At 30.2% G+C, this 23,360-nt stretch overlaps 1 protein-coding gene across 2 annotated transcripts in view; it reads right to left on the reverse strand.

Annotated features, from left to right (window-relative positions):
- Positions 1 to 23,360, reverse strand: part of Dhit (regulator of G protein signaling double hit) — a 77,670-nt gene that overhangs the window by 40,127 nt on the left and 14,183 nt on the right. For both annotated transcript variants that reach the window (XM_088189982.1, XM_088189981.1), the window contains exon 2: positions 2,155 to 2,258. In XM_088189982.1, coding sequence (XP_088046108.1) covers positions 2,155 to 2,258 — 104 coding nt within the window. The remainder of the gene's footprint in view (positions 1 to 2,154; positions 2,259 to 23,360) is intronic.

Genomic DNA, 23,360 nt, shown 5'->3' on the forward strand with positions numbered 1-23,360 from the left:
TAAGTATTATTTTTTTATATATGTTTTATCAAGATATTATAATGAAAAATTAAGAAGTATAAGTAGAGTATGTATTCAAAAACCGTTTTTTGTATAAATTTATGAAATTTGAATACAGTGTCAAAATAATTAAAAATATTTTTTCATACTAGAATTACTATGTAAAAATGAAATAATTGCCTAATTAATTCAATTATGATTAGGAATTGAATTATAAATATCATCCCTAAATAAAATTGTTCCTAAATAAAAATATAAAATAAAATTTAAGTATTTTTTACAGCAATTGAACATATAAAATTTAATAAAAAAACGCTAAATTCTAATCTGTAGAGAAAAATTGCAAGCAAGAGTAGAAATTATTTAGCAAAAGATGTGTAAATATTTATTACATTTTAAAAACCTAATATAAAACCATTAACGTATGTCAGCTTTTAAAAAACAAATAACATTTTGACTTAAAATCGCTTAAAGTATTATATAAGCGTATTTTTATTGTACTAAACATTACGTATTCGTCTTATATTATTATCCGTCATGTTCGTCTAAAGATCAATATTCAACGTTAGTGTTGTGACAAGCATGTCAACCCTTTTGTTACATTTGTAGAGTCCATAAAACATTTCAATACAGAAACTCTTGTATGGAAACAAATTCCGATGATGAATTTATCGGAGAACGATAAAAAATGCAATTAAAAATATCTGAAAAATATAAAAAGTTTATTTAAAGAGTGCTTCCGAGGCACCATTTATATAAAGAGTTTTGAGCCAATTTTTGGATTTTTTAAATTTAATTAATGTAAGTACTCCAAAGGTTTTAAATTTTAAAGCTTTTATGTAAAGACAGTGCTATGTTGAATCACAGATGAATTATGCAGCATTTTTATTTGCTGCATAGAAAACTTCAGATTTTTTTAAACATACATATTTACAAATTAGTAATATTTTTTTCCTAATTTTCATTTACAAATATAAGGGGTATGGTTCATCTCTGGTAATTGTAACTACATAAGATTTCGACAAAAGTGCAAATCTAACACGAGCAGGGCCGCCTTTTTACTTTTTTTATACATATATTTTTGCTACGATTTTTTTTATAGAGTCGGGCCTCTCAAGGAGAACGGTCCCCGGGAATTTGTCTCCTCCCCTTCCCTCTCGGCAGGCCTGAACACGATATCTAAGTATTTTGCAACTCGAAGTGCATTATACATATTTTCAGCTAATTTCAGCTATTTTTTTGACTAGCCAATATCGAGCTATTTTTTAATTATTTAAATTATATAATGAAGTTTGAACTATAGATGTCACTTGGCAGCTTGGCAGCTCATTTATAATAAAAATAAAAATCATATAAATAAAAATTCGGGGCTTCTGCCGTGTCTCGAGCCTGAGACCGCTGGATTACGAGTTTAGATCTTACGGACTACGCTTTTCCGACTATAATATTGTTAATAGCAAGGAGCCTGAAATTACACCTTGAAGAAGTATGCCAATATGGAGATTAATGATAAATACATTTGAGATATAGTGACAGAAAATTATATTAAGCAATTCTTAAATGAAAACAGAACAAAATAGCTATATAAAAATAAAACAGAATAGAAAAGCAAAAAAGCTTTTCTGAAATACATTTCCGATGGAAAGCAAAATCATCGAAAAGCAAGAAATGATTTATATATATATATATATATATATATATATATATATATATATATATATATATATATATATATATATATATATATATATATATATATATATATATATATATATATATATATATATATATATATATATATATATATATATATATATATATATATATATATATATATATATATATATATATATATATATATATATATATATATATATATATATATATATATATATATATATACATATACATGCCTATTATTGTCAAAATCATCTGAATCGAAAAACAGTTGAACAGTTGATTTGATGTAGTCAATGAAACACCAACTTCTTCGATTTAATTAGTTCACTACTACCACGACTGTACACCAATCAACGTGCAAAGTAAGCTCGTCCACCATACGATGTGTTTATTCACACTTTCATTATTTTCAATGGCAATAAAAATCAATCTTACCTAACTAAAAGCATATATTGATATAAATAAATCGCTCACCAAGATGCACAGCTGCAACAGCAGCACCAGCAAAGGCAGCGACGAAAGGGACCTCCTGCCAGCCCGCGAAGTCGTACGCCCGGCAGCTCACTCACCGAGCACATCTAAAATAAATATAAATATACAATTTATTACATTATATCATATTACACAAGGACAGGGCAGCGTCATACGCCCAGCTTGTGACGCGGCAGTTGCGTAGTACGCGCGTGCCAGGATTAAAGCAATCCGGCTATGACGTTAGTTTACGAATGAATGAATGTCGTACATTTGTTTATTGGTTTATTATACATGCGCTATCCATGAATAGATCTATTTTTGCGTTGTTATCTTGTATTGTTATGATTCTGAAACATTAAAAATACAACAGAGCGGCTCGCTATCGTTTTGTACAATAAATCAAGCCTTTTGTTGAAATGATAGAACATATTTATACCATATGCATTCAAAAGTTAATCCTTGTGTGTCGCTGATGAACATACAAGAGCTGTTCCAATATAAAAATGGTCATTTATAAGTGTATCTAAAAAATGAAATCTTTAAGCCAGCTTGTATTTTTACAAATATATACATTTTTTTACAAAATATATATAAATCCTGTTGTATATCCGTAATTGTGCGAAAAACCCTGCGTTTTTTTATCTAATGATTTCATAATCAGTGGGCAAATTTTTTTTGGTAAACTATTTTTGTAAAAAACCAGGTCGTAAATATTTTAGGCTCTGCGGATTATAAAGGAAAATTAAAGTGAGCTTCAAAATAAGAAAAAAAGTATGTTTTTAAGATTTAATATTTTAGCATATATTCGAATTTATTATGAATTTTGATATCTATCACAATTTGATCAAAATATGTGTCTCAAGAAATAAGCTTTAAAAAATGTTTTTAAAATAATAAAAGTGCTTTATTTGAGATAACATATGAATAATCTGGGGTTCAAAGCTTCTCATTTTCTATCGTCAAAATTTATAACGAATAGTCATCTGTTAATGCTAACCTGAAATTGCGATTTTATGTACTTTATCTTTTGTGTCTTTTCACATAGGTGCTACCAAATACAAATATAAATCGCAAAGTAGATGATCTGAATAGACGATATTCACTTGAAAGACACATTTAGAGAATTATGTTAGTTTTTTCTTGGAATTTGCCTTTTAGAATGTCATTACTTTGCAGATTATTTCTCAATTATACAGTCAATTGGATTTTTCAAAAATCAAAATATATATTGCACTTGCATTAAGATTCGAAAATCGCTGCTGAAACTACAGTTCAAGCTCAAAATATTTGTCACAGTTTGAAATATATAAAGAAGCTTGACTTGAAGGGTGAGTCAATCAAAGCCAGTTTACCTTAAAATAACTTTACCGCAGTGTAAGTTTCATATATGAGCACTATTTCGTTATAGTTTTAAGTTAAATTCGTTAAGAAATCGTATGATATTTGCAGTAAAAGCTAATTACAAAGCCATTTAGTAATCAATAATAATAGCTGAGGTAGGATTTTTTTTGAGAAAAATTTCAATCGCTCTTGTGAGTTCAAAAACTCAATAAAATCTTACCATGACTGAGCTAGCAAACTAAGCAAGTCATGATAATCAGGCTCCTTTGCTAATTAAAAGTCATGAAACTGACGATGATTAAATTTATCGCTGATAGAACTAGTTCAATAACATGTAATAGATTGAGATTTTTCACACAAAGTTCCTGCTGGTAAATAATACAATAAATAATCAGAGACTTTGAACCTTTTTAATTTTTATAAACCTCATATTTTTTAACTGAGCTTTAACCCGTTCTGTGCATATTTTTACCACTATTTGATGTGACACATTTCAGCCCATTTCACTTTAGATTGTACTTTGTTACCATTTTCTCAACTCCATTAAAAATATTTTCGTCTGTAGTTATTCCATATATGCTAATTCCTTAATCACTTCAAACATAGCATTGCATAACACTAACTATAACATTAAAAAAATTTCGGTTGCAGTTGTTCCATGGAAGCTAATTCTTAAGTCACTTAAAACATAGCATTGCTTATAACACTTATTATAACAGTAGACTCAATATATGATTTTATCAGCAAATGTTTTTTTTTCAAAACTAAATAAATATAAATGTGTTAAAATAATTTCTCAAGCCAAAGAAAATCTTTCGAAATCATTTACTTTACTATTGAATTGGCTATTGATGTTACTCACAATGTGCTCAACACTTCTAGCAACTGCTCTCGCCAAAAGATTAATAGACTTAAAAAAATCTAGGACACATTTTTTAAACTGCAACAATCATACACGACTTTATTATTTTAGGTAATTAATGAGCTACTCGTAAACTGATTATTTAATCGTATAATAAACACAATTCTTTGTTATTTAATTCGATAGCAAATTAATTTATACTCCTCTCTACTTTAAAAGCACGACATTTAAAGTCCACTAGTGCTATTTTTCTGGCTTTGACAATGATAGGACGAATATCCACGGGTAATAAAATGACAACAAAATATGGGAGAAATGGTTACACAGGTCACTAAAGACGCTGTTGAATTATAACTGCGTAACTTCACAGCGGTTGCCTATTCCGTTATAGAACATACTTTGAAAATGTAAAATATATTTTCAGCTCGCGGGCTGTAGCTTGCTGACCCCTGTCATAAATCATACATTATAATTGTAATGCTAAGCAGTGGCGTAGCTATGGGGGGCGGAGGGGGCGGGCACTTGCTTGGGGACGGCATATTCGCGATGGGATCGTCTAGTGTGGTTCTTAGCCCTGAATGCACTAAAATATATATAATATAAATCCACGAATAACAAGAGCTTAATAATAACCAATTTATTATTTAAAAAATGCTGATTTTATGACCCTGCAAAAAATGTATGGGGGGGGGGGCGGCAATTTTAAGGATCGCCCTGGGTGGCACATACCCTAGTTACACCACTGATGCTAAGTATTTTGCTAATTTATTAACAGAATTAAAATTTTCTATTAAATAGCCCAACAAGTAAAGTAGTATCGAGTATTCTGTAAGCTTTCAAGAATATATTTTCTAGATATTTTCTATAAAGAAACGTCTTTATAGATGCGTTATTAGTAATCTATTGACTCAAATAAAAATAGAGAAAAATCTCTCTCATTAAGGATTAGTAGAAACATGCTGCACGAGTTTTTCTGCAGCATGTTTCTTAATCAAGACTGCAATAATCTTACTCCAGTGCAGATTTCCAAAATAAATTATATTTCTTAGTAATAGCTTTAATCGATTGGATATATACGAATTGAGCAGAATCAAATAAAAAATATTCAGAGTACAATTGTATACATTTACTTAATTTTTGTCCAAGAACCTTACTTAAAAACTTCCATAACAAGAAACGGCGATTTAATTCCCCAATTTTCGTTTATTATGTATTCGTCAAAAACATTTCTCTTTCACAATCTTCTCAACTAACTTAGCTTTTGTTTTTATTTGTTTTCAATAATTCACATCATCCCAGAATACTTGGAAGGTATTAAAAAGCTTTTAGAGCGAAGAAATGAGAGACACAGGGAGAGAGGTTTTTCGAAAAATGCGAAAATGGAAAATTCCACGACGAACGCTGTGGAATAGAACTAACGTGTCGAGAAAGAGAGGCGCGCTTTCTCATTCAATTTTCTCAACAACCGGCATTGGAAACCGCAATTTTCTTTTGAAGGGAAAACTGGATGAGGCGCTCCTCAGATTCGGATTCAAGAAAATACAAAGGAAAGTGGAAAGCCTCAGTACGTATATACGTATGTATATGTTATTAAAAAAAATTATCTCATAAACATTTTACAACATACATAAATAAATTAACACTGGTGATTAAATAAGTACTCTTGATTTTAACTATATTTATTACCATTTTTTTATATTTAAATTAAAAGTCATATAACCTTTTAATAGTAAAAAATGATACACAATAAATAATAATAAATTAAAATGATATGTTTTATTTTATATTCATTTAAATTGATATATGAGCTACGCAAAACCTTTTAAGGCAACCTGATACAGTGCACCTTAAAAGCTTAGGAACAAGTGACAATAACGTATGCTAGAAACACATGTATATGTGTAAACCCTCGCACGATACACGTGTAATTCAGTCGAAACTTTCACTACATTTCATTGTTATCGAAAGCACGTTTCAAAGCTGCTAACATAATCCATTATTGAGTCAATGCAATGGGTATGTATCGCACACAGGAAACGATGTACGGGGTGAAAGTCCACGAGGAGTTACATTTTCAGCGGTCGGGGGCGGCTGGGGAGGTTCATCCCGTTACCGAAACCACCCCTTCATTCACTCACGATGATAAACTCGCGATTTCGGAGCCGGGTACGCTATGGCGTGTCTTTTGAAACGATATACGTGTGTGTACAGAGCCGTATCGGCACGCGATGTAACATGGGCGAAGGGAAATTTGTTTCTGAGATACATGAGAATTTCGAATGAATATATTTATTTAGTAGGGGATTTCTTCGTTATAAAGATAGCGGCGCTTGGTGTTGTAGTGAGTTATCTTTTTGGAAAAATATATGATCAGTGGATTTTGATGAGCGTCTATATCGGTTTATCGAACTTTTTGCGATATTTATATTAATAATGCAATATAAAATAATAATAAATAAATAACAACAGAAATTATTATGGAAACATACATAATATTAACTCACTCCCAGAAGCATATAAACAAATTAACAAGTGTGTTTAAATTAACTCACTACTCAAAGGATAAATGCATACTGAAGACCACTTTGGTCAGAATGTGCAATTCAAAAATCTTATATTCATAAATACGACTGAATTAGATTATGATATCCTCATTTTGTTACATACGATCGGCAGAGAAGGCTTATAAGAATTAATAATTAAAGATGTTGCAGAACTGACAACTGACAAAGAACTTAATGAAGAACAATTTCTAGAGACTATTTCAGAGAATATTGAATATTCAACGTTAGTTCATTGTAGCGATGATGAAGGAGCAGTTCCACTGGTTGCAAATGTAATTTTAGAAAGCATCCAATTAATCAATAAACTTGGCATCCTTTGGCTCATTTCTTAACAAAGGATTATAGCACGTAATCAGGAAACATACAATAAAATCACAGATTTTTTTTTAAATATGTCATTTCAGTAAAATCATATCTGAATACATTTTCACCAGTAGTCACAAATATATTTTTACCAGTGAAAATATAAATTATCTGGCAGATGCTAGTAAAATTATATGCTTTCAAATTTTCAATGTGTGTATTTTTGGTAAAGTTATATTTTCACTAGTAAAGACCAAATACATTTTCACCAGTAGATAGATATGTCTACTGGCGAAAATATAATTTAACTGATAGGCGCTAATATTCAGCTCTAAAATGACAAGGAAACTCAGTTTGACAGTTGCGAATCGTCCATTTGTTGTTCAAACCCAAACCTAACCAAATGAAAGTTCTAAAATAAATTATAGTTTTAGACTTGTATTATGTCAAATCCAAAATACAAACTAAGCTAACTCATCTCTCAGTGGAAAATAAGCTGAAGAATAAGTACAGACAGACATCGCATCTCACATATTGCTCCATAGTCTGCATTTCGATATTAAACTATGTTTTAAAAATAGGATAGCTATCCTTACCGATATTACCATAGACTTCTAATATAAGAGGGCTGATCAAAATATATTTCAACCAAATTTTGGTCAATAGGAGAGTGTAAAAATAATTATTACTTCTCAGAAGGCAAAAATTCACGTCAAAAGCAATAAAATCGTGTCGGCGCCGTCGCAGTGGGAACGCTCGGTAACGAGCGTTCCCACTGCGACGGCAACGTCACGATTTTATTGCTTTTGACGTGGATTTTTGCCTTCTGAGAAGTGATAATTGTTTTTTGCGCTCTCCTATTGGGCAAAATTTGGTTTAGATGTACTTTATTTGATTCTCACTCTTAATATGTTATAATTTTTTTTAATATAAACGGGTGATTTGCCCTGGACTAAAAATTCAGTATATGGCAACACTGAGCAGTAAAGTATATATATTTTTTAATGCCTAATTAAAATGTTTCAACAAATATGTCGCAACGAAGGCTAATGCTTATAAGTATTCATAGCATAGGGTTAACTCGTACCTATTATTATTTATTCAAGAAAGTATATTACGATGTTAAAAATTATATAAAATATTATTTTTGTCATGAGGCCCGGAATCATTGTTTTCCCATGCTCCAGATTCGCTCTCGGCTGCCTTGGTTATGCTTGTCACACTTTTGTTTAACACACTGTATATATTCAACAACTGGTCATAGTTAAGATATTCAAATACTTTCATAAAACTTAACTATACATATTATTATGTGGCATAATACAATTATGCTAAACTGAAACTAGTTAAATTCGACGTTCATTATATGTACCGCTTTTATCTTTCAGCACAAAAACGAGACGAGAGGCGTTTCGTAATGAATGCGGTATTCTATGCAAATGTTTCCTCAAAGGCAAAACAGTTTTTGCGGCGCTTACAATGAAATTTGGCTTGTAAATGGATAAAGTGAAAAATGGGGCATGTATGAGAGAGCGAACGAGAGATGGAAGAAACGAGTACAATAATAAGGGTATTTTGAGGGAACGTAGTATGTACCAACATTGTGTGCGCTGGATACGGAGGATTTCGTGTATTTGTATGAACGGTTCCTATGTACATTTCTATGTCTATATAGGCAGTCAGTCTTTTTGGACGAATTCCAATTTTCCGGTCGGAAAAAGAATAATTCTGGAAAATTAGATTTTCACCCTAGGCTTGCCGTAAACATTGAAACGTTGTGACGGCAATGATAGAGAGATACTTACTAGGATTCATTGTATCTACCTACATATAATATCATTGTGTTATAATTATGTATTTATTTTGTAACTGCAAGGCCAAACTTAAAAGAGCACGGCCAATTCCAGACACATCAAACTTTGAGATAATAATGAAAATTTAAGTACTCAATTGTGAACAGATCAATAATATCTGACCGTTGGTATAAATGTCAGATTGTTTTTTAATACAGCATTTAAAATAATACTAGGGAATGCGAGCACTGGTGGTGGCAACTTAAATCCATTTTTTTCCTATCATCTCAGAGTTGTTAAAAAATCTTAGAAAAGGTCCTTTTCCATATGGACATTGATAAGCTTCGTATCCCAATATGGATTAAAAAAAGCATTCCAAGCCTTAGAAATTGTTGATAAAAACTGAGCAACTAACTTGGCAAATGTGTCCGTCATACGATTAAAGACCACAATAAAATTATTATTGCGGTTATCACTGTAATCAAGTACTAGTATTAAGAGTTCCGTTATAATTCCTTTATTATGTCTATCATTATTTAATTTATCATTTTTATTAATATTATGTATTAAGATCGGAATAGCGCGGCTCGTAACGTTTTAGATCAGTAACCCTGAGGTTGTGGGCACGAGCCCCCGCAGCCGACTTAATATTTATTTATAAAAATGCGCTAATATTAAAAACTTTCTCTTGCTGTAATGTTTCATTTATTGATTTTAAATTATAATACTATAATTAATAATATAAATATCTCTTCTGCTTAATCGATAATGTGAATTTGGCCAAACACCTAAAGTTGTTTAATATTTTATTAATAAATTCTGGTAGTCGAAAGTTTATTTGCTTGTTCAAAACCTGCCTTTTTTTTATTACTGAAAATTTTGGGGCTAATTTGGTTATTTACAGACTTTTTTAATACTTTCTTGGAACAAAAAATTTTAAAAGAGGTTACACATTTGATTAAAATTAAAATCGATTGTGCGTCAAATTCTTATTTGTATTTAATTAGTGCTTCTAACAATAATACATTTCACTGCTAGGATATTAATATAAAAAAATCGCTCTTCCGATCACTAGGTTAAGTTAATTTTAAGTTACATGTGACCCGCTTACCATAGGCTAGACACCTCTGACGAGAAAAGCTCGAACCTCGAAAATGAGTGCGATCAAATTTCCATCGGAGCGAAAAGGTTCGAAATGTGGGGCAATAAACTTGGATAGGTTCGCCTCACCCCACAGGGTCGTGTAGTAGTAGACACACTACCGACATGTATATACATACATAGGACATATGTACCTAACGTCGATTTTCGCGTAGAACGACCACCAAACTGCTTCCGTATGGTGGGGGTATTCGGCGCAGAGATAAATGTTGGCGTTTATGGACTACTTGTATGTAAAGGCCATTCTTCTCTTCTCTTGGACTTCTTTTTGATACGTAATAGCGGCGGGGTCAGGTCCGTTCGCTTTCGAGGCTATTAGGAACGGTCGTGTGTGAAAATAGTTGGGGTAGTTGTAGCAATGGGACTTTTTCGAATCATATAGGAACACATTTATTATTATTATTATTATTAAATTGCTTGCCTAAAGAAGAATTCACATGAAATCTGAATTATGATAAACTACATATAGTATGTATGTACTTACTACACGGTGTAATACATATTGATTTTAAAGTTGAAAATATGACTTTAAATAATAATTTGAGTAGAAGAAAAGTAATGTTCAGTATATTTTTTCAAGATGTCATTTTTTTCATTAATTTGTGATTAATTGTTTACTGCTATAAAATAGATGTTAGCGCTCATCATCGTTGTGATGGAAATAAGGGCGCGTGTACGCATGCATGCATTCATACACCGTTTTCCGCGAATTTGTTTACACTGATAGGAGAACGTTACCAATACTAAATCAGGGCTGTTTTAAGGGTAGGGTGACCATACGTTGGAAAATGAATTAAAAATTATAATGTGTTATATTTTTATTATAAATTATTGTCATGTTGTGGTATTTTGTAATCAATAAAACAATTCTATTGGTATTTTTAAAAATATTATATTGAACAGATGTTCAACCTGGAGAGTGATACCAAAACTGTTCTCATGTTTTTGAGTTAAATATGTATATAAATAAACAAAATAAGTAAGAAAGTGATATTTTACACTTTCATCAACAAATTAAATTAAAAAAGTAAAAATGGATTGCACTTGTAATGTCACATGGTCACCCTATTATATTTTCTCACCAATACTGTAACGATGAGCGTTCATATCTTGGACGGACTGTATATACATTTTATATAGCTATGTAGTACATATAATTAGGGCTGCCGAGCGCAAACCCGAGCTCTAGAAAAACAATGAGTCCGGGCATCCTGACAAAAATGGAACTTTATATATTTTTTAACATCGTAATATAATTTCTTGGATAAATAATAATAGGTACGAGTTTTCTCCCTTTTTATGCAATAAATAAATGTAAATATTAGCCACCGTTGCGACATTTTTTTTTGATATAATTTATGCGAAATATTTTAATTATGCATTAAAAATTATTAAAAATATCTACTCATAATATTTACCTGATAATTAGTCGTGATTTCTTTGCTGCTCAGTTTTGCCATATAGTGAATTTTCAGTTCAGGTGAAAAGCAATAAAATTGTGCCATCGCGTTGAAAACGCTCGGGTTTATTTTAAGACTGTTCATAAAAATATTATGAGTGAAAATCGAATAAAGCACATCAAAACCTAATTTTGACCAATAGGAGAACGCCAAAAATAACTATCCCTTCTCAGAAGTCAAAAATTCACATCAAAAGCACAGTGAGAACGCTCGTTACCGAGCGCTCTCCTATTGACGAAAATTAGGTTTGACTATACTTTGATCAGCCCTCTTGCTATCATATTATTATTTTTCCGGTTATTTTCTTTTGAGAGAGTTGGCTTAGTTTGTATTTTTCACTTAACCTAATTAAAGTTCTAAAAATATTATTAGTTTTAGTACTTTCATTAAGTTAGATTTGGGTTTGAACAGCAAATGGACGTTTTGCAACTGTCAATTTGAGTTTCATAGACATTTTAAAGCAACATATTATCAATCAAATTATATTTTCGCTAGTAGAAATATATATTTATTGATGAAAATATATTTGGACTTTTTTTGGATTAGTGAAAATACATATTTACCAAAAAATACGCATTCACTATAACATTTACACATCGGATGTAAATAAATATTACTACATAAAGAAAATTTGAAATCATATAATTTTACTAGCACCTCCCAGATAATTTATATTTTCACTGATAAAAATATATATCTACTGGTAAAAATGTATTCCGATATGATTTTATTGAAATGATATATTTTTAAAAATTTATTTAGGATAGATTCAAGACTGCTACTAATTTATATTCGTTGAATATTTCCTCTCATGTCTAATATTTTTTCAATGTTCAAAAAGCAATAAAGTCTTTTAGTATTTTGTGAAGCATTTTTTTAAAACATAAAATTATAAAAATAGTGGACTATATGTTTGATAACATAAATTATATTTTAAATTATTAGCTTGCAAGTTAATTTATATTTGTGGGGAAAAATAACTTATTTTATAGTGTAATTCTTTTTAAACCACTTAAAGAGGTTTAGGTGGTTTATATATAATTATGTATAAAAGTCAATACAGTGTTGATAGCAAACTAATGAACAAATATATTTCAGGTTGTTTTATATTATTATACTTACTAGCACGATAGACCAGTGACTAATACATAAAGTACGTAGGTTCAAATCCTATATAAAACACACTGTTCTTAAATTTCTATCGTGTTTTGGAGACCTGAATTAGTATTTATTATATATTCTTAATTCTAATCGATCATCACAGATTGGGTTTTTAAAATTTTCCAAATATCACGGAAAAATAAGTAATAAATAATAAATAAAATAAAAAATAATGTCTCACTGCTTATTTGTGGGTGCTGATTGTGTTAACTCATCTACAATAAAATATTTACAAAGATGAATAATAACAAATATAAATTATTAAATTATTTCGTATTTATTTCTAATCCAACTAGAACTTTCATAACGAATTGGTACCAAAATATTATTTTCATGGAAGTTTCCAAATGAATACTGTTTATTTTTTATCATAAACATACATAGTATGTAGGTGGAAATCACGTTTATTTCAAAATATATTATCTATACACATTTGCGAAAAAGAGAAATATAGAAAGCATATGAATTTCATCAACGTTTTTGTTTTCCTAACCAAATTCGGAAATTGCAGTTGTTAGCAAAAATATCAACTTTTATATGAAGCGAGCGATTAGATTTTAATTTAAAACAAACATAATAAGTAAAGAAACAAGGAATACTGTCTACTCGACAAAAAAGTTATTCTGCGATATTTCTAAAATTTCTGTGCTGTGCCAAAGATATTTTATTTATTTATATATCCAATTTAAATTTTAGATTTTCTTAAAAAAATAGCAATACTATCAATAAGTGGTAAGAATAAGGTTTGCAGTATAATACTATTATATAGTATGTCTGTCCCCAAATTAGCTCTAAGGTCTTTCAAATCCCGCAAAGAGTCGCTGAATCCTATTATTTATTCCAGTCAAGATGTTTATAAATACCATTAAACTAATTCTGAAACGCTTCTCTAGAGAATCTATTATAATTTTGTAATGTGACAATTGTGATATTACGACAGGATCACAAAAAACACTAATATTTGCGCTCAAACGTATCTATACAATTTAAAAATAATAAAAATATTTTACTACTGTATAACAAAACTTAATGTAAAACAGATACCTAATTCATAAACGCATCAAATTTGTATATATATATTAAATTAAGATCTTATTATTATGTATGCTATGACAATATTATGCCACCAGTTATCATTATCTTGCACCAGTTTCAACTAGGATAGATTAAACTGAATCTCATGCATAATTTATCAAATAAATTGAGTTAACCACGGTTATTTCACCATCCAATATCTTTTCCGATTAACATAACCGCGGTTTTCGTCGCCACGGGCGATAAAACGATAAACGGGCACATAAACCATTAAATTACATTTTTCAATATGGTATGTTGTATCGTTCCATTTTCATACTAATACATCGTGTATATCGAATTTCAGGTATTCGAGCTTTAGATCCTTCTTCGAAAGGTTCAGTTATCCGACGACTTGGGCATACCGAATACCCCGGCTTATAATTGGAATTCTTCCCCAGACCCCACTCAAAATCTGGATGAGACCTTTAAAATTGTGGATTTGTATAGTTAAGAATTTACATATGAATAGTATATTTATTTATTTTGCTAAATATACATATGTACATGTAAATGGTATAACAGAACGAACATAAAATAACGTATGAATCACAATATCATATATTGTTTATATATTAAAATACACTAAATGATTTTTACAGGGTGGCTCAGAAGTCATGAACCAGTGCAAATAATTTATTTTATTTTTTTAGATAATAACTTAAAGTGAACCCTTACAATTAATCATGGAAAGTTTCACTATAAAGCAACGAACGAAAGTAGACGAACTCTTTTTTACAAAACAAAAACTAATTGTTGAAACTCGACTCATTTTAATACATTCTGCAAATTGTATATCAAGGAACGTCACAGCTTCCACTTTTTATCCAAAACACACGCACGCTGAGCGAACAAAAGTTGACAACCAGTTACTGAGATATTACATTTTTTTATTTTGTGCGAAATGCGCTGAAATATTTATTTTTATAGCCGGATGTGACACAGACGAAACACCTTTAAATCAGCATACTACATTGAAATTATCTTTTTTAATATTCTATTCTTTTCATGACTAAAATGTTCATCAGTTCATCCACGTACACTTTAAGTCCACAAATAAAATGATGGGAGCTATATCAATTTTTCAGGCGCTTATTTATGGTTTATTGAAAGTTTTATATGTGATGTTTTCATAGCATATAAAAATAGTGAGAGAAATGTTGCAGCATTAAGACATTTTCAACATGAGGTGAAGCTAGAGAATTAATAGCTATCGATAACCAAATTGCTATATAATTAATTAATTAATATGTATAGCACATATGTAAATCATGTATGTGTGTATACATATATGTTTGTATATATACATACACAAACAAACAGCACGTGTGACCTATTCCCGACTAAATTCCGACCCAAAAACGAGTCCAAGGCGAACTATCCCTATATTTCTTTCTCTCGTTCGCGGCATCCGAACGGAAGCATCTGAATCACATGCGAATTCATCACAGCGTGATTCACCGAACGGGAATAGTCTATTCCCGAGACAAGACCAAACAACAGAAATTCGCACGCGACACTCGGCTGACGCTTTTCCGGGAGTTTGCGAATGTATGAATAAATTTTGGGAATAATCTATGACCCATGGGAGTACGGTATGGAGAGATCCTAAACCCGGGGACAAAATAATCCAGGCGTGTGTGAAGAGTGGATAGGGACAGGTAGCGCTAGGTTGCTATTATAACGGATCAATGTTACGGTGAGAAAATTTACACTAAGATAAAAGGATGGGGATAATAACTGCACGTAAAACTTCTACAGAATTAAAGTCATTTGTTGTTCGTGAGCTATTTTCTTCACTATTGAATTTTCATTGGTGTTTTTGGTTTTTTCATAGCGATAAAAACTCTGTAAGATAAAGTTGGAAAGTTTTCTAAAAAGTCATTTAAATTAGAAAATACATATAATGTATAAACCAGTAACTTATAATTAGTTACAAAGTACGTATTTTTATGCGAATTTAACAGTGATGTATTGTATATTGTAAATTGAAGCATCTTGTGCGTGTTTCGAGGCAATACAAAGACAATGCGTGTTGTATCTCAGTATCTTTTAGAAATGTTTGATTGCATAAACATTTCTAAGAAATCTCTGTGAATTAAAATATATCAGTATCGAATATATTTATTTGCTGTTTGCCTTATATTTATATGTATATACATTTTACATTGTGGTCTGGCAAGTTTAATGTTTCGTTTGTTGTACATATTACATACATATGTGTATTAGCTTTGATACTCGGCTTCGTTCGCGTTTTGTTCAGTTATATAATAGTATATCCTTCTAAATTTAAGCATGTCAATACTAATAAATCTTCTGCTAGCAGGTTGCAAATAAAGTTGCGAAATGTAAAAAGCCCCACAGCACCACAGAACAACTCATTCTACCGGCTATTGTTGATATAGCGAATATTATGATAGGCGAGTCTGTAGGGAAAACGTATTCAAAGGTGTTTTCATATATCAATACTATCGCAGAAAACAGAAAATTGAATTCTATGAATTTCTAAAGGAATTTATGCTGCAGTTGAATGGAGACACGAACAATAATATAAATGTATTAATAATAACTCTTTTGTAAAATAAAAATTAAAAGTTATAGAAATACTTTTGCTTGCTTGTGGTGATTCATAAAAGAATATGGAAAATATTTTAAAAACTGAGACCAATAAAAAGGGAAGGTTTTTATAGAACTATGTGAGAATATGAGAACTGAATACACGTCTAGAAATTCTTCTGAAATACGTTTTTTTTTAAATTGTTTTTTTTTTTAATTTTTGAGAAAATTTTAGTTTTAGGAAAAAAGAACTATGGAGAAGAGCAATTAATGAAAATGATGGCAAAGATATTTCTCTTGCTGCAGCAATTTGTGACCTCCAATTAAGTTTATTTCTTTCAAGTTATAAAATATGCTTTTGAAAAACATATATTAATCAATGATAATATTTAGGGTCATCTGAATTAATTTCTGCAGAATATATTTTGTAATACGAATAAAGTCATCGTTGACTAAAAAATTCTCGAGCCTATTCGAAGATTTAATAAAAAATGTAATGATATTATAAATCCTACATACTTTAGGAACAAACCCAAACAAGAGAGAAATCGTCATACTAGAACACCTAAGAGCCACACATAACCAAAAACATTTATAAACCATAAATATGAATCACCATTTCCAGTTTTTACCACTAAACAGTAAATATTATACGAGTACTTACAATATATTTTACTCACCAAAATTCGTGTCGAAACAGTATATATTGTTTCGCTCAATTAATAACTACCTATATTCGCTATTTTTGTAGCCATAAGGAAACAACCACAATGGGTTCGTTTATAGGGAGCTACTCATGCTTCATTAAATGGAACGTATATTTGAAAAATGGAGTTTAAAAATTGGTTAAAATGAGCCTTTTTGCTGTGAAAATGTATAAAAAGATTGAGGGAGTTTTACTTCGACACACACCCACGTATTTCGAGAAGCACAAACTTGGCTTCTTTACGTATTTTGCCACTCTCGCAGGCTAATAAAGTCCCACCATACGACATCAAATACATTAGCTCGTCCTTAATCACTGTATTCTATTTTTTTTGTTGACCGGAAAACTTTCATTCAAGAAAGTTAAAATGAAATGTTTACTTAACGTGATTCCTAGAGTTGGTCATAAAAATTATATTGTTAAGCAATATTTTTAGAATGTTAATTGGAAATCTCTGTCCCTTTTTGTACTACCTGCTGTGAATTCAATTATGAATTTCACAGATTAAAACCACTACTTGTCTCCAAAATTTTATTGGTTTTAAGCCATTAAAAAAATGGCAATCTTTGGTAAATAAAAAATCACCATTTTGCCTTTTTTCTCGAATAATTCTTGGGAAGAAACACTTCATATTACTGATAATGGTTTTAGGGTGGTTTAAGGACCACACCTAAATTAGCGAGTAAATGAGTATTTCAGCATAAACCAACATTCACTCTTTTTCCGGTGATTTATTAAGTTTTGTATAATAATGTTCACAACAATAGCTATCTGGTTACAGGTCGTTAGGCGTAATATACAACAATATTATCATAGCTGTTATGAAATGTTGAAAAAATCCGCAGTTTTTTCACCGTACCTACACAGAAAAGCGTCTCTTTAAAATATCTCTTCGAATTTGTTTTTTTACGCCGGTGGGGAATTCGTAAATTTTCTTGGCACAAAAAAAGGTTTGCGGTACGTGACCTGCAAAATGCCTGCTAGGATTAGATGAAATTCATACGCTGCGGGAATATTCGAGAAAATGTCCCGTTCTAGGCTCTAGCACAGGTCTTCACGTGTGATATGGCGGACATGTGTTTAAGGAAAAGATCGATGGGGATGAAAGAGCCTCTGCAGATGAGATACGTGTAGGGGGTATAACTATAAAAATAGCTAGATATCTTGCGGTGCAATCTAAGAGTACAGGTTTGTGATGGGATTATTTTTATTCTTTTATATATATATATATATATATATATATATATATATATATATATATATATATATATATATATATATATATATATATATATATATATATATATATATATATATATATATTTACAATTTTATTTAATTGATTGTATAAATAAAAAAGAAGCGAATAGGTCAGTTATAAATATATATAATTTTAACGCCCTTAAGAAAATTTGCATATCTATATCTAAAGTAATATGTATGTATGTATGTATGTATATAAATATATGGTCTTTTACTTTAAGAAATTGCATAAATGCGTTAATCTACCATTGAGCAGAAGATATTGTAGAGCGTTCTACTGCAGTTTTGGTAATCAAATATTCAAAAAATGTTTATCAAAGCTTAAAACACAGATAACAAGCTTAACCACAAAGTAAAACTTCATATTTATCCTACAAATTATAAAAAAAATACTACATACATATGTCAAAAACATTTTCTTGCCTTGGGATTTTAATTACTCCAATTACCAATTTTTTTGTAGAATTGTAAAGTAGTACTTTTATAATTGTATGGTCTATGTAGCAATAAATAATAATAATTATAAATATTAATACAACTATATACATATATGTTATACGCGAAAATAATATAATTTAGTGAGATATATTCAAGCTCCTGCTCACTATCATCCTCTAAGTATATTACTTTTAAGCCCCAATAGCACCAAAAAGCCATTATTCATTTTCTCCATGATACGATAAAACTTTTATTAAAAAATACAATAATACAAATTAAGCTCGATTACTATTCCTTTAACCGCTTAAGCGCCTCGGGACCAAAGTTAATCCCGGATTGCCGGCAGTGAGGGGGCAGTGAAAAAAATCGCCGCATTTGCGGGTCAATTTGTATTCGGGGTGGAAAAAAACCCGCAGAGATCACCGACGCATGTTTTAATAGGATATAACCTCATTGAGCACTCGTTCTGTATTATGGCAGTGGCCAATTTGCGAACTTTTACTTGTCCCTGGAGATTGCGAGTAAATGTGAAACGGCATACAATAAAGACAATAATTATAAAAGTAGCACATTCGCGTCGAATAACCAACGCATAGCTAACTTAACTGAAAATAAACCATGTAATGGAGCTAATGACATAATAAACTCAACAGCGAATAAATTAAGTCACTCTGTGTGCATTTTATTTTGATACAAGATAGTGGAGAAGTGAGAACAATGTGGCTTAGATAGTTGGAATGAATACCCATATTATTATAGAATTTTTTTGGTAGTTCGCAAATATTTGCGTCTATTTAAAAATATTAAGCTAAGAATTATTTTAAAACACATGCACGTTTTTAATACCATATTGTTATATTCCGAAAAAACATTTCATGTGTCATTGTGTTGAAAATTTTTAAACCTTATAAAATGGAAATAAAGAAAATAAACAGCAAAACCTTTTAACATCTTTCAAAAACAATTATAATCAAGATAACAGTAATGAAATCTGTTGCTCTCGTTACCGTCACGCTAGTATTGCCAGAGTGCCTTGTAGCCAAATAAATCAGCATCTATGCTTTCATTACGTAAAACATTTCTTATTAATAAAATAAAGGGAAGTGTTGATGGCATGAACGTCTTTAACATATTTTTTTCATCCTAATACAATCATTTTTATCTACCTATATATCTATTCAATATTTTTTACTGTATTGTAGCTATCTGTAAAATCACTGATCTTATTTATATACTTATTTTTAATTAAAAGTGAGGTTTATAAATGAGTGCTATTTTCCCACCGATGAGCTTCAAGCGCTTCATTGAATATTTTAATATCTAATTTTAATATTTTAATATAATAATAAAGCAACGGTCACTAAAGATATATAGAAAAAGCTCATATGCTGTAACCTCCCAGCCTTGTTATATTGTGGTGGTTTGATCCCACGTGTGGCTTAATATATCTAACTAATTGACTCCACCACCGGGACCGATGAATACGCAGTAATCCTCTTTCCATTAAGTATTCAACAATGACCCGACGTTCGTTAACACCTCACTGGGGATTCGAGACGTTCAAGTGCACCACCGCAGTTGGCAGCGGATTTTCAGGGGCTTCCATTCACCGGGCCTCGTTAATATTCTGCAGAGGAGATTTTTTTATTCGGAGACGTCACCGGTTCTCGTGAAAATCCGAATGGGAAAAGCCTGAAAGGAGCTCTACGAACTGTAATGAGGTTATGCCCTATTAAAATATACCGGCCGGGTTCTGTGGATTTTTTTAGCAGCAGCTGCTTCGAATACAAATTGGCCTGCAAATGTGGTGATTTTTTTCGACGAAGGGATTAACTCCGATCCCTTAATGCTTCAGCGGCTGGGGATCAGCGGAAAGGTCACATCATATGGCTTTAATGAAAACGCATTGAAAATACAAGTTTTCCGGTCAAGGAATAGAGTGCGCCTTGAAGCGCGTTTTATTCGATTCACTTACGTTAGCATTTAATATCGCTTATATATCTTAAAGCCAGCTTATTACTTATGATGTATTATATCTTTACCAACACAATACGTTAAGCCTTTTTTAACTTGCAGCTATTCCTCAAATATTACGTAACCGACTTAAGCAGTTAATGTATCGTTTAATCCTTACAATTCATATGGAAGCATACATTTTTTTTATTTCTAAAAATATAAAAAGGTAATATTTAAATGCTCTATAATACCCGGATTTGTACACAATCCTGTTATTTAACTCATACTTCTTTTATGTAGAATAATACACATTTAATTTTAAAAAGTGCGACTATTTTAAAAACTTTATCAGAAACAAAAAGAAAAAGAGTATTGGTTTGATATATTAGTATCATTTTTTTTGTTTAGTTTATAGCTTTGTAAATAATTCCTAGAATTATTCTCTCAATCAAAAAAACCTTACGTAAACACGTGTCAATTAATGAGAATAGCATTTATTTGTTTATCTACCCAGTTTTTTCGTATCTGGGTTTTTTCATTGTGGTTAGATTTTTTTCATTTGCCATAATTATTAGTATTTATCAATTCGTGTTCCATGTCTAAATTTTTACAAAAACAAGCGATCTGTAAATAAATTAAAAATATTAAACAAAACTAATAATATGAAAAAATATTTTACGTATTAGTTTGTACAATATATCTTAAATCTGTGAAATACTATTGTTATTCGTAGTTCATAACATTAAAATTAATATTCGGAATGAACCAGAAAATACACTTGTATTTGCAGTTTTCTTGTATTATTTTTTATTTTAATTATTCAAAATCATTAATTAAACTCTAATATATTATTCACTTTAAAAAAAACATTTTAAATACACTAAATAGTACATTTATTTTTATACGCATTAAATAATTATTAAAAAGTTGCTAGAATTCATTAATATTCTATATAAATAAATAATACAAGAACCTAACAACTACTTACACATTTTGACAAATAATTTTTTTATATGTTCACCAATATGTATCTAAAGACATTGTAATATACTAAAAATCGAATTAGTTTTTAGTTAGATTTTATTTAGTTGTCTCGTTTTAAATTGATAAAAATGCAGATGTGTTTATTTTTAAATAAAGTGGAAAGTACAACTAAAAATAAAGAAAATATCAACCCTAATATTAATAGTCTATATTTCTCTCTACTTCAATCAAAGTTTAGTTCCACCTCATGTTTTTAATTTTTAATATTTTTAAAATGTTCACTAGTATAAATATAATTTCACTGACTAGGCCAGTTAAAATGTATCAAACAATTAATATATAATTTCACTGAGCAATAGCAGTGAAGCTGTATTTATTTCCGGTATTTTGGCTATAACGGGTAATAAGCTTAGAAAATATAATTTAGCCGATAGGCACTAGTATTGCACTAAGCATAATTTGACAGTTGCGAAAAGTCCATTAGCTGGTCAAACCCAAGCCTAACCTAATGAAAAAACCATAGAACTTTCGTTAGGTTTGGCTAATTAATTTAGGTAAGGTTTAAGTTTAAATAGCAAATGAACAATTTTCAATTATCTCTGTCCAGGGGACTATAACTGAGGTTGGAACATATAAATTCAGTGAGAAAAAACAAGAAGAACACCCAGACTTGCACAATAGCTACTCAAACTTAAAAAAAAACAATAGTAGCAGCAGGCGCGTGCGGTGAGATACTTCGCGTCTTAAGTGACGAGAGTGAGTGAGAAACAAGAGCATGCAAACCGCACGCCCTTATGACATCTACATTTCTTTATAGATATTTGGTAAATTATTTTTGTAGAATAAATTGTTATTGGATATAGATCTGAAAAAGTCAGAGAATTCGATACCAAAATTTTTTTTCTTTGAAACTGCATTTAACAAAATTTCAGTAGTATTTTTGTAAAAAAAACACGCACTGTTTAGATTGTAATATTTTTGTTTAATCATTTTATACTTTTATGTGTATGGCAATATCAATAATTCCATAACAACCGCCAACAACACGTAATTTTAACTTATATTTCATCAGCGGCGATAAAATCAATAGTCATTTTTTATTTATACATATGTATATGCTACTAATACTCCGGCTAGCTATGTTACCTCATTGTAGCTTTATATCAATAATATTGATATTAATTATTTACTTTGATAATTATTCAGAAGATTAGGAAAAGCTATGAATACATAATCTGTGAATTATAATGATTAAAATCATTGACTCTGATCTTCCAGACACGATTTAAAATTGAAATTATATGAATCAAAAATGTGTGTGAAAAGATTTTATCCTACACTCTTAAATTCATAGTTACATATTAATATTTTAAAAAACATCACCTATAATAAACATACAAATAGAACGGTCTGTTTTAAAACATAAAATCAGTTAGTAATTCTGTTTTGATCAACCAAAACTTGCGAATTAAAAAATACGTCAGTGCATCTTATGCATGGCTTTTAATTTAAAGCTCTTTTTCATTTTAAAATTGTAATTGTATTAGTATAATATCTGAAAAAAACATATACATATATGAATAA

This window comes from Plectrocnemia conspersa, unplaced genomic scaffold, assembly GCF_051122295.1.
Source record: "Plectrocnemia conspersa isolate PC_06_02 unplaced genomic scaffold, ASM5112229v1 ptg000008l, whole genome shotgun sequence".
NCBI classification, from domain to species: domain Eukaryota; kingdom Metazoa; phylum Arthropoda; class Insecta; order Trichoptera; family Polycentropodidae; genus Plectrocnemia; species Plectrocnemia conspersa.